The 16554-nt window shown below is 39.0% G+C and overlaps 1 protein-coding gene across 2 annotated transcripts; it reads left to right on the forward strand.

Moving 5' to 3' along the window:
• Positions 1-6212: 6212 nt before the first annotated feature.
• On the forward strand, positions 6213-12545 carry LOC106949058 (protein phosphatase 1D-like). 2 transcript variants are annotated; one of them, XM_015035043.1, is made up of 7 exons: positions 6213-6857; positions 7889-8117; positions 8270-8394; positions 8494-8675; positions 8775-9002; positions 9333-9420; positions 10803-10832. In XM_015035043.1, the coding sequence occupies exons 1-6, from the start codon at positions 6359-6361 to the stop codon at positions 9414-9416; spliced, it is 1347 nt and encodes a 448-aa protein (XP_014890529.1). In that variant the 5' UTR covers positions 6213-6358; the 3' UTR covers positions 9417-9420; positions 10803-10832. The 2 variants fall into 2 exon arrangements, with proteins under 2 accessions (XP_014890529.1, XP_014890528.1); XM_015035042.1 differs by lacking the exon at positions 9333-9420 and having other exon boundaries at positions 10803-12545.
• Positions 12546-16554: the final 4009 nt, after the last annotated feature.

Raw genomic sequence — 16554 nt, forward strand, 5'->3', positions numbered from 1 at the left:
CCCCCCTGGGCGTCAATATGTGACGAGTTGGGAGTGAGAATGTGTTGAACTTATAACGTACATCTCGTAGCATTAATCTAAGTAGTTTGATATATACAATGAGTTTTTGGCATATTTATTACTGTACTCAGGTTTATAAGCCTCATTTAGATTAATTTCAGAGCATTTGACAAAAGGAAAGTTGTTTTGTTCCATTCTCAAGGTGTTATTATCTGTCAAAAAATGTTTTGGTTCATAATAGGTGGCTCAATTTCAAGAACTTTACAACATAGATTTTATATGAAGATCTATGTTAAACTGTAAATTGATCGTCATTCTGTCTTTTATGAGGACAGCGAAGCAAAACAAACGACAAAATCAACAAATGGTTCACAGACACAAAATTGAACCTTTTGTACGTCACCATTTCAAAGGAATGGTCAAAGGCGCTTCTTTGTGTGTACATCAACCTTGTGCTGTCCTATTGACAAAAAGGGAATTGGAGTATCGACAGCAGGTGCACAATATTTTTGCCAGCGGGGGACATTTTCAAAAACGACTTAATCCTAAAAATGGACTTTTATTCTCTGTTCAACATGTGTACTTAAAGGTTACATTTTTCAACTATTTCCGTCAGCGTTAGCTTGTGCTCCTGCGATAGAAGATAAAATCTCTATTATCTGTTATCACCACTGACTGGATGGAGTTTGAAATTCACTGTACAGCTCAGGTTGGTTACTGCTTTTTTTTTTAATTTTGGAAAGAAACCACCAAAGTCAAACTACCTGCAGAAATCCTAAGAAAAAAAAAAAAAAAGGTCAGTGTGTTGTTGCAATATACTGAAACGTCTTTCTGTTGTGGTTGCCAATCAGAAATGCATCTCACAGGGACTGGATTCAACTGCACCAATGCATCCCTATTCCGCTAATACTTTAAAATGGCTTTGAGTACATCTAATTTTTGTAATCAGGTACTATTTGTATGACGGTACATCCTTTTCTATTATTATTATTTACTTTCACATTAAATTAATAGCTTCCCCAATAATTGATTTGGTTATTAATTGAAAACCGTGTCCACTGTGATTGATTTGTGCGCCGTATTCTGTGTAATGATGCGTGAAACAAACAAAGAATTGATCTGCGGTGTTGCTCGGCAGGTATTCCTTCAATTCAGCCAAGCGCAGTGTGACAGACTCAGTGGATTACACCAGTCAGGCTGGGACAAAGTTAATTAGCCAAAACCTTTCTCTTGCAGTGTTCAACTCAAGCAGGTAGCAGAAGAATAATCATTCTTTAGTCACGCATAGCCTGAAACATTTATTCTTCGCTGACAATAAATCAAACAACTTAAGGCAAGACAGGGTTGATTCAAGAGAGGTTTATTGGTTTGTCATTTGGGTATTCAGACAAAATAAAAATAAAAAACACAGCTGATGAGGAACAGGAAAACACACACATACACACACAAAAAAAATTTCTTTTCAGCTGCGCCCTTATCTCTAGTGCTCTTATCGAGAGTCTCCATCTAAGTCAGCGCTTCGGTTTTGAATTAACCTCAAGTCAATATCAAGGCCATCGATCATGCTGACAGGAGCAAACTTGTGAGTGCGACATCGGAGAGATAATCATCTGGAGAGGAAACGTGCTCTCCTCTGGCAGGAATGCTGCTTCGCTGATTAGAATGACCAAATCACTTGCAGGCTGAACTTTGAGGTGAGAAAGACAAAAGACTGATGCTGCGTGCGACGGCCAATCATCATTACAGTGGAGGAGGATGTTGAAATCTTAATAGCCGGCAGACGGTTTTTATTATGCTCTTTGTCTTTTGAGTGACGAGCATGAGTCAGCCTCGCTGTTGTAATTAACGTGTGATTTATTAACTTTGGGGTTGGGGAGAGAATTTCTACAGCAAAATCAAACTGGTGGAGTGATGAATATGTTTTTTTCTGTTTCATCTCAGATCCCAAAGTATAGAATTTTTAAAAATCCAGTTATTTATTGACTTTTTAAAAGGTTAGTATTGATTTAATCTAAAACCTAAAAGCAGAAAAAACTTCTGAATTATTCATATATAATAAACAATATTCCACTCTGATACACTACAGGTTCATGTCTCAGAATGCCTGAATGTCCAGACCTAAATGTAATTACGAATCTGTGTTAAAATCTGAAAACTGATGTTCATAGATGTTTTTAATCTGATCTGGCCAAATATAAGATGTTTTGCTAAGAAAAATGGGGAAAATTCATAATATTGCTGTTCAAAAATGGTAGAGCCATAAGCTAAAAGATTGCACGACACCTAATATTGTAGCAAAATCTTGCAATGCAAAGTATTACATAAAGGTGGTTAAATACAAAAATTCACATCAGATATCTGAAATTTCTTCTGTAATTGTTTGAAAAAAAAAGCATAGATTTCATCTAACTTTACAGTTACGCTCATATCTACAAAGGAGTATCAGGGACAGACTAAGAAAAATAACTACATAAATCAATAAAATTACAAGAATAAAGCCCTTATACAATGAGAATAAAGCATAGTATTATGGAAATATAGTCATAACATTTCAACAATATCACAACTTACCCTTCACTCATTCAACATTCATTTTAGAATTAATAACTTTATTTTAGTCAGACATATCAGTAACCTGCCATATTGACTAATACCAGCACTCAGATTAAACCGAAATCATATCTAAGATTTCTGACATCGTCAATCTCGACTACAATACAATACACTGACAAGAAAACCAATCTCCTCAGGGTAATTGTTCAAATAGAGTGATTCAAATAGTCGAATTTGCTGACCTGCACTTAAAATAGCATTCATTTACATGTTAATACGTTAGCCTTTTTATTTGCTTTCTGACACTTTAGGCATTGACACAGTCCTGACGCCAAACAAAGCTATTTTCATGGATGTGCCATTATGGAGAAGGGCTGCACGGGGGAATCCACGAGAATGCAATCCAGGTGTCACTGCCCCTTGATAATCTCACTGGTTTTTTCAGGAATTCATTTCCCCCAACAGCTTCACTTCAAAATGACATTCTGACACCATTTACATGGAAATCATTTTGCCTCCTCATCTGCAATAGTGGTCTGTGTGCATGCAGGCAGGAACCTCTCTTACTGTGGAATTATTAATGGACAACAACAAAATCAAGAAGACAAGGAAAAAGAAAGGGAAAATGAGGGAAGGAAGGAAGGAAGGAAGGAAGGAAAGGAAAGAAGAAAGAAAGAAACAAAGGAAGAAGTGAACAGTAAGACAGGTTAAAGTCAAGGGCAGATCTTTGGGTATTAAGGGATAAAGTAGAAATGGAAACAATAAGAGAAAGCATAATGAGGGAAATTCCTTTTCTCCAGCTAAATGTGTATGTATTCTCACAACTAATGCATCCACACACACACACGTTAACAAAAAAGAGATGTAAAGAGTTTTCCTCAAAGAAGAAAGGAAATCCTCCAGCTAAGCTCAAAGCTGAGTAGGAGTTAAAAGAGGAATGCTTATACTGCATAATGTATGGCTGTAGGATTTTCTTAGGGTGCGATGAGAAATGTATGAATACAGAAAAGGCTTTTTCTCTTTGAGGTTAGGGGTGGTCACGACAAACCGAACCCCACCCCCACCCCCCATTTGGAACTTCCACATGAACCTGTGGTGTATCAGAGTGGAATACAAAAAGCTGTGTTCCGGTGAAAATCGCAAGACTTTCCTAATTTATTTTAAACAAGCTTGTTTTACCAGCATCAAGTCACGTGTACCACAATATTTATCGAATTTTTACTCAAATATCACAGCAATGACCACGTGATCACATTTAGTCTTTTGCAACACTATAAGTACTGTGACTGTGGGGTGGAAGATCCACTCATGCTGAGATGCAGCATTTCGCTTTCTCAATGCTTTGAGAAAGTGAAACTCAAAGCACTTTGGGATTTGCCTAGCACAAAATAAATTGACCAGTCAGGTTATGAAAAACCTGCGACAGACTGGCGACCTGTCCAGGATGTACCCTGCCTCTCGCCCGGAACGTTAGCTGGAGATAGGCACCAGCACCCCTCCCGACCCCACTGAGGGACAAGGGTGTTCAGAAAATGGATGGATGGATGGATGGTGGAGGTTATGAAAAACTTAGAATTTAATTCCCAGACTGTCTTTTGATCACTAAGCCTGAAAAGACTTAAAACACAACTGAGGTACCCCATGCTGAGACAGTTGAAGAATTCCACACCGGTGATCCGGATGTACATGCTCTATTCAAACACATATACCTTAAAGATGACAGTCAAAACATATTCTAAAAAAAATCTAAATAATGTCCCCTCGTTTAGACTTGGGTATCACATTCTTCAACACACCAACTTGCCTTTTATGTTGGTGTGAACGCTGCTTACAACGTTATAAATCATGTCAATTAGAATCAGAGTAAAATATTCCAGTCAAGACTTGGAGCAGGATATATGCTATGATTTTCATGTTTGTAGTTATCTACATTAGTCCAAATGCCACAAAAAAAAGCATGTTCCTTTTGATGTTGTAACAAACAATATTATGTTTTAAAGAATCTCTTTTCAGTCCAATATCATGTAGCTCAGATTTGATGGAATATTTTTGCTTTTGAAATGGGGATTATCAAACACATTTCAAACTTATTTAAATTGAAAACTTTTAGTTTAGTACCAATAAAAAGCTTCCAACATTAACTTCATTTGGAATCAGACTAAATCATGAGACAATGGTAAGATTCAGCCTTTCCATTGAGATCAATAGGAAACCAGCACAGATAAAAAGGTTAAAGTTCAAAGTGCATAGAATAGTGGGGTAGAACACTGAGAAATCACTTTTTGTGTAACAAAGTATGGAAAACCCATTTGATTCATGATGTCAGTGCTATTATGAGTTTCTGTTTAGCTATGTTGTTCATGTTAATGCGAAACTGAGAGGAAAGCCTATAAATCTGTTTTTCCGCTGGATTAACACTGCCTCCACCTGGTATCCCTGTTGCATTGCTTAATGAGGAGCCTGGTAGGTGAAACTAGTTTCTCCACTCTGAAAACTTTTAGATGTGCTATTCTGTTCTTAGAAAGATGGTATTAATATTTAGCAAACCTGAATGAAAACAAAAAAAAAAAATTGAAAACAGGCAACATGTTAAAAGAATCACTGCTTGTTGTAAAAAGTAAGCCAAAATTTCTATACTTCATCACATCAACATGAAATGATTACTTGCAAAGATATCAGAAAAGAATGTATCTTTCAGTGTAAGAATATATCACAATCAATAATTCCCCCAATTCTGCGATCAAGAAAGTTTATCTTATCTCAACTTATTTGGAATATTAAATATTGAATGTTTAGTCAAAATAATTTTATAATTGCCAAAACATGCATTTATGAAGAAAATAACACTTAAGATGGATAATCTGCAAACCCACACTGATAGCAAACTATTTTAATGAGTGTTTATATTAATATTACAAATGCAGCTCTTGCTGTCAGCAGGTTAGATATCGACAGGTTAATACATTTCCATTTTCAATCAAAAATTAGGTGACTTTCTCTGTTTATTTTTTGTTTTTAATTGGTTTCCCTCAGTTATTTCAACTTAAACATTAAAACCTATGCTTATGAAGTATGGGTTTTAACATTTTGACTTTTGATGTGCCATGTTAATTCTGACACTGTTTCTGAAGAAATGTCAGAGTTGGTTGATAATTATGTTCAGATCAAATACTAGTTTTTTCAAAGCATGTTTTATGTTATTACTTTTTTTCTGCACTTAATCAGTTAAAAGAATGAGACGTTTATTTGTAACAAGCAGTAGCGTCACAACAATCCAACTGCTGGGGTTTAACTTCAGAGGCAAATAAAAACCAGCAAGTAACCTGGATCTTAAATGTTTAGTCACTCTCGACACAAAATATTTTTTCTAGGATGTGCCAACGTTTTGCATTTCGACCTTCAAGTTATCTTCATTAGAATTTCTTTCCTCTAAATTTAAAATTAAAGTAGCTCGAATTATGGGTATGCAAAAAAGAAAAAAGTGTCGTGTTTTATTTTATTTTTTTAGAAGTGCCAAAGGATGTTCTGAAAAAAGCACCAGAAGTTGACAACATTACTTTAAAAAAAAATAAAAATTAAGTGTTTGGCTGATGATGGGTAGAAACATACGAGACTGGGTAGAAACAGCGACGACGTGACGTCACTACGTACAGCGTGACACCTCGGAAAGGATAAACAAAAAGGAAGGAAGCCTTCGGCGAGACAATCGCGGCAAAATCGGTTCAAATTTTACCTCGGAAGCTTTACTTGGTCACTACATGCGTGTATTTCTTGCTTAAACTGCTACCGTTAGGCGTTCACAATCATGAACGACTCGTTATTGTTTCGTATGAGTGCATTTTCGGACCAAGGAGGGAGAAAATACATGGAGGATGTTATCGAGATCAGAATCGAGTACGAGCCGACAGCGTCAACAGACGAGGAATATCCCAAGTCGCAGAGACATGGAGGGCAGGGGAAAGCGGAGAGCGCAGCTGCCCCACAGACTGTAACAGAGCCACACGGCCTGAGCAGACCTGGTCCAGCCACCGCTGCGTGGGTAGAGAGCTTATCCGACGAGGACGTTTGCAGTATCGGTACCCCGGCGTCGAGCGAGAATGTTGTTGTGAACACGCGGAGGTCCGTGGCGTTCTTCGCCGTGTTTGACGGCCACGGGGGCCGCGAAGCGGCGCATTTCGCCAGCGAGCATCTGTGGGACCTGCTGAAGAGGCAGCGGGGCTTCTGGTCAAAGGACCACGGCGAGGTTTGCGCCGCTCTACGGAAAGGCTTCGTCGCTTGTCACCACGCAATGTGGAAGGAGCTGCGTAAGTTCTGAAAAAGAGTATCATTTTCACTGCGTTTCTGTCAATGTTTACCACACCTCTGAGCGTCATAATGATGTCACATGCTGCAGCATCACACTCTGCTTCTGCTACGCTCTTAAATGGGATTTAATGAGTTGGAGGGACACAAAGCAATGATACTGAGGTAGACGTGAAATTGAAGATTCTTGATTTTATTTATTTATTTTGGCAAAAGAACCCCCCACCCCGGTCACCCCTGTTTACTCTGATATCCATAAATAAAATCATGTCCTACCTTTAGAAGTAACCTTATACTTTAGTCCACTTTCGTGTAACTTAATGTCAGTATGCACACAGCAGTTTTTCGGTGACATTCAAATTCTGTCCACGAACATTAATGAGCAAATAGGGTCGTATAGATGAAGCTACGCAAAAAAATTAAGTCGTATATACTTTTTAAAGTAGAGGTATTAAACAAATATGACACACCTGTATGCTTGTGAAAGCATGGTTTCCTGGAGCGTCGCGTGATGTAACGGCAGAGCGGGTGTCACGCGCACGGAGGCTGATTCTCGACAGCGGCCGTCCTGGGTTCGATTCCCGCCTGTGAGACCTGATCTGGTAATTATTAAAGGTTGACCAAAAAACAAAACTTACGGAGACGATAACTGCTTGAAATGTTATCTGCATACATCATCATGAACTTACCATCCCGTTCCCCCATCTCTTTTGTTATCTTTATTTTTTTTTTTTTTTTTTTTTTTTAAGAGTTGCAAACCTGTTGACTACGAGGTTCAACTTCCAGCAGGATAGCATCTCTAACTATAAATCAAAATCTAAAATAATTTCAAGTTGCGTGAATAGCTTTGTGTGTGCAGACAAGGTAGCATATACCACACAAGTTCAGCAGAAGTTCAACCTGACTGCTTAAGTTCACGATTTTATCTTCTTTCTTATCTAAAACACTCTGTTTGAAAACGTCTACCCTACATAATCTTTCACAGCAATAATCAGTCAACGTTTTCTTTATTTACCTTTCCCGCCCTTCACAGCAGAGTGGCCGAAAACTATAACTGGCCTGCCCAGCACGTCGGGCACCACGGCCAGCGTCATCGTGATCCGGGGAGTTCACATGTACGTCGCTCATGTAGGAGACTCAGCCGTAGTGGTCGGAGTGAAAGACGACAACTCTGACATCACGCTCCAGGCGCTTGAAATAACGCAAGACCACAAACCTGAACTTCCGAAAGAAAAAGAAAGGATTGAGCGACTGGGTGGCAGGTGAGTGGCGTGCAGATGTTGAGAGGAAGTCTCAGTTTAAGGTCACGAAATCACTAATAACCCTCTGTATCTTCATTGTTCTAGAAATAGATTTCTAACTCTACAAGAGCCTTGTGTATGTTTGTGGTTGTGTTGCATCTCCTTAATCGTAGCGTAATGAAGAAGTCTGGGGTTAACCGTGTTGTGTGGAAGAGGCCGAGGCTGACGCACAATGGCCCCGTGAGGAGAAGTACCATCATAGACCAGATCCCGTTCCTCGCAGTCGCTCGATCCCTCGGTAAAGAACCCCTTGCTAGTTTGTTTCTTTATTCCTTCAGCAAAATTCCATTGGAAGTCAATGTAACAACTCTGATCGTATTTTATCGTCTGTGGACAGGTGATCTGTGGAGCTACGACTTCTACAGTGGAGAGTTTGTCGTTTCTCCTGAACCCGACACCACTGTGATGACTCTCGATCCCAAACGGCATCGCTACATCATTCTCGGCAGTGATGGGCTGTGGAACATGATGCCGCCCAAGAACGCCGTGAATATGTGTTATAGCCACGACAAAATGGCAGTACGTAATGCTTTATATTTGTTAAACCAAGTAGATTGTGATTTTTCGCCACATCAACAAAGTTGAAAGTTTCAATAAGTTCATTTGTCTTTCTCAAAGGGACCAAAGGGAATGTCTTGCGCCAGGAGGCTGGGATGCACAGCTCTGCTGTTCTGGAAAGAGCGCATGCTCCGAGCAGACAACACGACCGTCATCGTCCTGGCCCTGCAGGAGCGCGGGGGCCCGCCCATCCCCATGCACCGAGACGAGATCGTCGTCGACATGGCGACGGGCATCGACCAAATCCCATACCCCGGAACGCCGTACAACACGTGCGAGATCCAAAAGGTCAGGAGTCGCTGATTTGATGCATTGTGTTTCTAGAATGTCTAGGTGTCACAAACAAGGTCAGACATGAAGAAAAGTTTGTTTCCTGATGCAGCACTGCTGCTCTGATTGTGCAGTTGTTTTTCCATACATGTTCATTTGTTTGTGCTTGACTGTTTCCTGTTTTCCTTTTACACGTTTTCAACCCATTTGTCAGTCAGCTTATGACTTCCTCCAGTTAAACTGTATTGTAGATGCCAGAAACCGCTCATCAAAGATAACAGCAGCCAATCAAATGAAGAAGAAGAGTCATTGGTTCACCAAATCATTCTTTGTTTTCGGGGCCAACAGGCGGAGCATGAGGATGGCATGTTTTATGAAGAAGATGAGATATATGAAGAAGAACATGAGCGATGGACATGCCTGGATTGGTAGTGAGGTGACTGCTCAGCAATGAAAATGTGTTAAATGATCGCTGCTATTATCAGATAAACTATTAGTTAAGATCTAAGATGGGTTTGTTTAGTCTAGCAGCAAATTTGAAAGCAATCGAATAGAATCAGAAAAATGTCCTGATTTGTGGATCTGAGTTTGGACATCGATGCGAAACATTTCACGTTTACAGAAATGTAGAGCTGACTTTTTCCATTTTAGTTCAGAATATGCCAGGAATTCATACACAGACTTGTCAAAGTTGATCTGATATTGAACTTTTTCAGATCTTCAAACTTTTATTTACCTGTATGAAATCATTTTTTTTCACCCGTTCCCAATAGTAAGTAATTAAATTAATTTTTCACAGTTTTTGAAGTCCATATTATCACTACATTTCAAAACTAGATCCACAGCCATACTTAAATATTTTCCATTCCAATAGTTTAAAACTTTCAAGTTTTTTTGTTGTTGTACTGTTTTATTCACTCTCATTAGTGTTGGTCTCATTTGAGTCCTTGGTTGAAATCAAATTAAAAGCTACAAATCCATTTAAATCATACGTGCAGCATTTTAAGTATTTTTGAAGCATTTTGTCATGTTACACTTGCAAACCTCTGTGTATTTTTATTGAGATTTTAATAGGAATGCACCGATTCAACAAAAAAAAATCTGGTGTCAAAACGTATCCCTAGATTTCATGTGACAGTTTAACACACAGTAGTGCATAATCTGAATAGTCTACTATGGATTTGTATTTGGTGTTTGAGTTAATCACAGTCTTTTTGTGCATGTGTCTGTAAGGTTTGCCAAACTACAGAAAAAAATTATTATTTTTTTAAGTAGTTCAGTGAGTTTAATTGGCTGTATTTTTAGTATTTGTCTTACCGGAAGGACAAACCTCAAGTATTTTGAAGCTTTCAAAAGGTTTTCTTTGAGGACCATCCTGAATTCGGCCCCACCCATTTTCCCATCAACCACAATCAACTTCCCAGTCCCTGCTGAATGAAAACATCCCCATATCCCTATGCCGCCACCACCGTGCTTCACCATGTAGATGGTGTTAGTTGTTCACCGCTTGTTCACCGTTTGTTGTTCCGCATGTTGGCCATGTTTGTTTTGTCTACAAATTCTTCAGAGAAATCCATTAGGCTTAATCTTTTTGCACATTATCACATTGAAATCTTTTTTTTTTCCCCACCACTTTATACTACTTTTTGTTGGTCTATCACAAAGTTTCAATAAAGAACATTGAGGTTTGATGGTGACAAAATGAGAAAAGGTTGAAGGGGTATGTGGGAAATCAATAAAGTTACAACATTTCATAAACGCATAACATTTTCTCTTCTGAAACCTCATTGGGTCTGCTTTGCTTTTTATTTTTTTCAGCCAATTGGTCCTGTGGAAGCCCCCTCCCCTTTCACAGAAAGTTCTCGAACATTGGAACAGGCCTTCGGGCTGTACGAGGCGGCTTTCTGCGCCACCACGCAGCTCTTACCCGAAGCCGACTCCACGCTGCGCCCCGCGGACCGTTCGACGAATGTTTTCGAGAAGCAAGACCCGTCCAGCACCCAGGCGGAATGCGACGATTCGGCTCCTCCCTCGAAAAAGCTCTGCCGGTCCTCCTCCAGAGCCGCTGAACTTAAAGGCCCTAGCACCCGGCTTGGCGGGTCTCCGGGCAAAGGCTGCTCACAGAAGAAACTTCACGGGAAAACAGACAGCGAACAGTCCCCACAGCCGGACGACGCGGAATCGGGTTCGTCTGAGGACGGCGGCATCCTGCCGCAGCACGCGTCGGCCCTGTGCGTATGCTGAACCCCGTCTCGAAAAAAAATCTGCACACAGGTTCTTAGATGTATACTTTTATACAAAGTCTCTATTTGTATGTTCATATGTAAGATAGAGGTCTTGTAAATGTGTTGCTGTTCTGGTTTTCCCCTCCCCTTGTTTTTTGTCCTTTTCACATGTTCTGTATATTTTAAGGAAAAAGCATTAATTTAAAGTGGCTTCAGTGTGAACAGAATCGGGACACACACACATATACTTCCATTTTTAGATTTTTATCAAAAGAAGTGAACTGCGTTAGATTAATTTTAATCGAGGAACAGGCCATGTTTTTCATTATCGGTGGTTAATACCTCAGCTCATCTGTTTGGCTCTAAAGAATATTAATATTTTGATAACTTGATGAGACGACCTCCTCGGTTGTACTATTCAGCACAAGCAGAGGTGTATATGTAATTATGACTGTTTATAGCCACGGTTTTCACTCGGTTGTGTTTTTGTTTGCATTTTAAAGAATGGTCAGCATTAAATATGCTTTGCAGTTTTCTCCACATGTATTTGTCTTTGTAGCATTCCAAGCGCCTTCATTTTGTTCTCCTTTATCATCTGGGCTAAGAAATAAATGAGTTTTTGTCCAACGTTGGAGCTCACTAAAACATCTATTTAAGCTGTCCAGGCAGAAATGGATGTTGGTCGCATCAGACTGAAATGTTTTATGTAAGCTAACGTTAGCTACTTCCCCCATACATCAGACTACCGCAGCTCAGTTTCCTTTGAATTTGATGCTTTGTGATTCCATAACTTCTCCGATGAGACGGCACTTAATTGCGCGTGTAACTTGTGTTACTACAGCAGCTCGGTTACGAAGCTAAATAACATGTCTGCTTTTATTTTGCATAAAATGTCATTGTTGCCTTAGCAGAGATGAGCGAGGTACTTTTGTGTGTGCGTCTGTGTTTGTATTTAAGATCTAAAATCAGGTAATGGAGTGTGTCCAGTGTGTTTCAGCCATTCATGTCACCATGGTTCAGCTGTTCAGAGTTCTCCTCTTTTTCTTTTGTACATTGAGTAAATATGGAACATCAGTTTGTACAGTACTATAATATGCAACACGTGGGGATTTTTCAGGAGTTTGGCATGCTCAGATTTATGCTGTACTTTGTGATTTGTGTGTGTGTGTGTGTGTGTGTGTGTGTGTGATGAGGATAATGAATGTCGATGGGCATGTTCATGGATGTGTTTTAACAATACCAATACCTTTGTCTCACTTTATATTCAGTGTTGCAGATTTTCGAGTTGCATACTTTCAAAGTGATGACGTAAATAAAATGTCTGTGTTGTAATGAAGTTCTCGGGGGGGGTTTTAAACGGCGAGACCATGTCTGTTATTAGAAAGTAATCTGGATGTGCGAAACTAATATGGACTATTTTTCACTAAGCATGTTCTGTTCGGTAGAGTTCGTTCAAAGTTGCTGACGTGGCTCACTGGAGAAAAGTAGACATCTGGTATTTTAATCGAATCGCCCTTTGTTTGGACCTCTGTCTGTAAAGCCAGTTACTGTTTGTAGCAACTGTTGCTAAGAGGCAAAGCAATTGGATGCTCATGAAGTTTTAACCTTGTCCAGAAGATGGCAGCAAAGTAAAGGTTTCAAATAGATGTATTTGAGCCAAGCATTTCTTCCTGCTGTGAAAAAACAAAATTAATAGTTTGGGGCGTTCTATTGTCAATTCTTTTTAACCAAATTTGACAAATACGTAAAAAAAAAACTCAATGTTTTACAAGTAATATTGGTATCAGGGTTTTGATCTGCGACTTCAAATCCACATGTGGAAAGCTGCCTAACAGAAAGTTGCACTTGGAAAACAAATATGGTGTTAGAAATATAAATGCACATGGCCTCCACCTTGTTTAGTGCTATCACTAAACTGTGTGTGTGTGTGTGTGTGTGTGTGTGTGTGTGTGTTACGAAGTCCAATTGTAGGTATATTTTTATATCTAGATTAATTTTCATGCATTAACAGTAAATAAATAATAACAAAATCAGGCAAAAGAAAAAATTTCCAATCTTTCTTTCAATAAAAAAAAACAAAAAAAAAACGTATGAATCTATAACAAAAACTGCAGTGTCTGCATCTGGCGAAGTTTTGGTTAAAACAAGTTTGTTTCTCATTCAGTGGGCAGAGAATCCAGAAATTATACTCAAGTAAGAGTAGCTATACTACCTAATAAAATTACTCAAGTAAAAGTAAAAGAAAGTACAGCATAAAAAAATACTCCTAAAAGTACAGTTAAAAAAAAAAAAAAAAAAACAGGGACAAAAGTAAATTTAATTGGGTAAATGTAACTAACCCAAATCTGTTAACAAGAGGGGATTATGATTGGCTGTAAGCAGCAGGTTTGAATATTCACAATTTCTTCTTAATAATAAAGAGATCACTAAACGTTTTTGCCTGAGTGAAGTGGACATTAATAAATATGTCAAGTCAATAACTAATTAAAAAAAATATACTTAGCCGACAAACAAAAGTGACATTATGTTCAGTCCTTGTTTAGAAGAAAAGCACATATTTTGTTGACAAACAGCTGAAACAAAACATGGAATTCTGGCTGCACATTTAAATGACAGTATCAGAATGTGTTGCAGCTGGGAGAAAGAAAGAAGTAAAAAGTACACTGTTGACAAAAATGACATATGCCTCTAACATATATCTTACATATATTTGTTTTTCTGTATGAAGGCAGTGTTCATTCGCCACACTCTATGCTTTTCCTTTTGTCCATACAATCTCTGGTTCTGGGCTGTACAAATATTAGCTTTGTTATAGCAGCGACTTGACTTAAATATTTCATAGACTGTCATCCCAGCATCTGTCGACCTGCCAAACGTGCAATATCCCCCTCTGACTGCAGCCTGACTGTCAACTCCTGTTATCCAACAAAGCTTAAAAAATGTCCACCTTCTCTTCGTAACCTCTCAGTCTTTTGAGAAATGAACGTCATTGCAACCAGATGACGATTGTAGACTTAACATGCCAACGTCACAAAAACGCATACAGCACAATTACTGACATAATCAATTGAGATTTACAACAAAAAAAAAACAAAAAAACCTGTAAATAAACTCAGCTTTTGTGGTCAGGAGCCACTTTCCACACAAAAAAAGTAATCACATTCCAATTGATTCTATATATCAAACATTAAGTTCAGTTTTAAATTGTTATTTCATGAATTTTGTTTGAACAGACCTAACTCACACACAACATGGAATATTTTTGCCCAAAATAATGTCAAAGTGAAACAATATAGATTTGACCAGTATTGCCTCTGTTTCTTGGTTGGCAAATGATAACACACAAAACACTCATAATTAACAAGATTAGCTTCTGTGAGCCAGCTGCTCTCGGAAGCTGATGATGTGTGCACTAATCTAGAGTGAGACACAAAAACTCAGATGCAGATGGCTTCAAGTCGCTTACAAAAGGCTATGTGGTCCTTCCTGGGAGCAACCAAACTGTCTGAGAAGAGACGATTTGAGTGTTGATCACTAAATCCATTTAATCCTGGGCTTGGATTCTTGCTTAGGTGTCGCAATGCCACATTAATGCGCCTCCACGTTATGGCCAGAAGAGATTTGGCCAGAATCAAAGATGCAGAGACATTAACAGAACAAACTTTACACAAAGGGATTGTTGTACAGGTTTCCCACCATTTGTTCGTTACGGAACTCCGTCGGGCTGCACGTTTTTAGTAAAGAATTTGGAATTGCTAAAAAAATTGTTGGGTGGGGCTGCAACTGTTTCTGTTCATTATTATCACTGTGACAAAAAAGTCCAACGTAAGAATTTTCACACTGTTCCCGGTCACTTACCCTAGACTTTTTTAGGACGTTGCTGTGTCCCTGTTGACACAAAGGGTGCGAAACGTGGCCCCAGATTCCATGTTCTCATTATGCGGCTGGATTTAAAGGTATGGTGAGGTTAAGATCCTTACCCGACTTTAAGTCCTGCACCTTTTCCTCGCAGCACTTTCCACTTCACAGAAAAAAGAAAAAAAATAGATGACCTGGTATGGTTTTGAATGAATACTGCCACCTGGAGAAATATTTGCGATGTGACAGAACATAAAATTATGGTGAATAACATAAAAATGCGCTACAGAAATACACTGAAGAGCTGCAAGTTAAAGAACAATGCAGTAATTCTGCGTCCCCAGAAACGGAACCACATGTGGAGAAGCAGCATTCAGCTTCAATGCACCACAAATCTGGAACAAACTTCCAGAAAACTGCAAAACAGATGAAACGCTGAGTTCCTTTAAATCTAGGCTAATAACCCAACTGTTTAGAGTTGCTTTTGAAACGTCATAAATAAAACATTGATCAGTATTTTGATGTGTAACGATTTCACTTGACAAAATGTAATGCTTCAACTGTTTGACTGTCTATGACTTTGCATTTTTGTGTTTTTACGGTTTGAAGCTCTTGTTGCTGAAATGTGCTGTACAAATAAAATCGACTGACGGATTAAATTACTTATTGTTGTAGAAATTATGATGCTCTGAATTTGATTTTCCATAGAAAAATGGAATGCATTTGTTTTATATTTTTATATTGGGGAAACCGTATAAAAAGTTTAGCAGGAAAACTTGACAAATTCAACGAGTTTACAAAATCCATACTGTAGTAGTATAATTAGGCATCCGAAGGTATGAGGTCATTTGCAGCCATAGCCATGTGTCACCTTGGTGCAGTACTGCTTTTAATCCGCCACTAATGTGTCCTTTGGGGGCTTTGTTGCTTTTAGGCTTCAATCTGACCTCCCATACCTTGTAAGACTCTTACTCTGATCAAACCTGCGAATCCTGGATTATAACGCAATTAACGCTCATCACAGTGCAACCAAGGTAAGAAGACTTGACACCTACGGTGTTTGCTGAAAAGGTCCTCTTGTAATCTCGCTTACTTGATTAAGTGGTTCACCACCCTGTATGGTCTCCTTGGAAAACCTCTGCTAAACCGCTGAAATAAGCGGTTTATTTGACTTTTAGCACAAGATTTTTGTTGCATTAACAAACAGCTTCTCGATTGTCACAGCATAGACGGCCGAAGGGTTTCGCTTCACGCCACAGAAGACGAACGTGAATACTGAGGATACCGAGAAGTCTGTCCGGGCTCAGAGAAAAATCTTTGGACCAGGTCATAATTTTTTCCATCGGGTTAGCCCCGGGCAATTTCCTTGATGCTATCCAGTATTGAACTAGTATTCAGTTCAGTTCGTGAACCGTCAGATAAGGCTTCTGCATGTTGGTGTTCCAGCTAAATCCTGAATATACCCTATTTGGTTGTCTTGGCCCTTT

Source organism: Poecilia latipinna, unplaced genomic scaffold (assembly GCF_001443285.1).
Source record: "Poecilia latipinna isolate Pla-1442-1.1 unplaced genomic scaffold, P_latipinna-1.0 Scaffold322, whole genome shotgun sequence".
In the NCBI taxonomy this organism is placed as follows: Eukaryota; Metazoa; Chordata; class Actinopteri; order Cyprinodontiformes; family Poeciliidae; genus Poecilia; species Poecilia latipinna.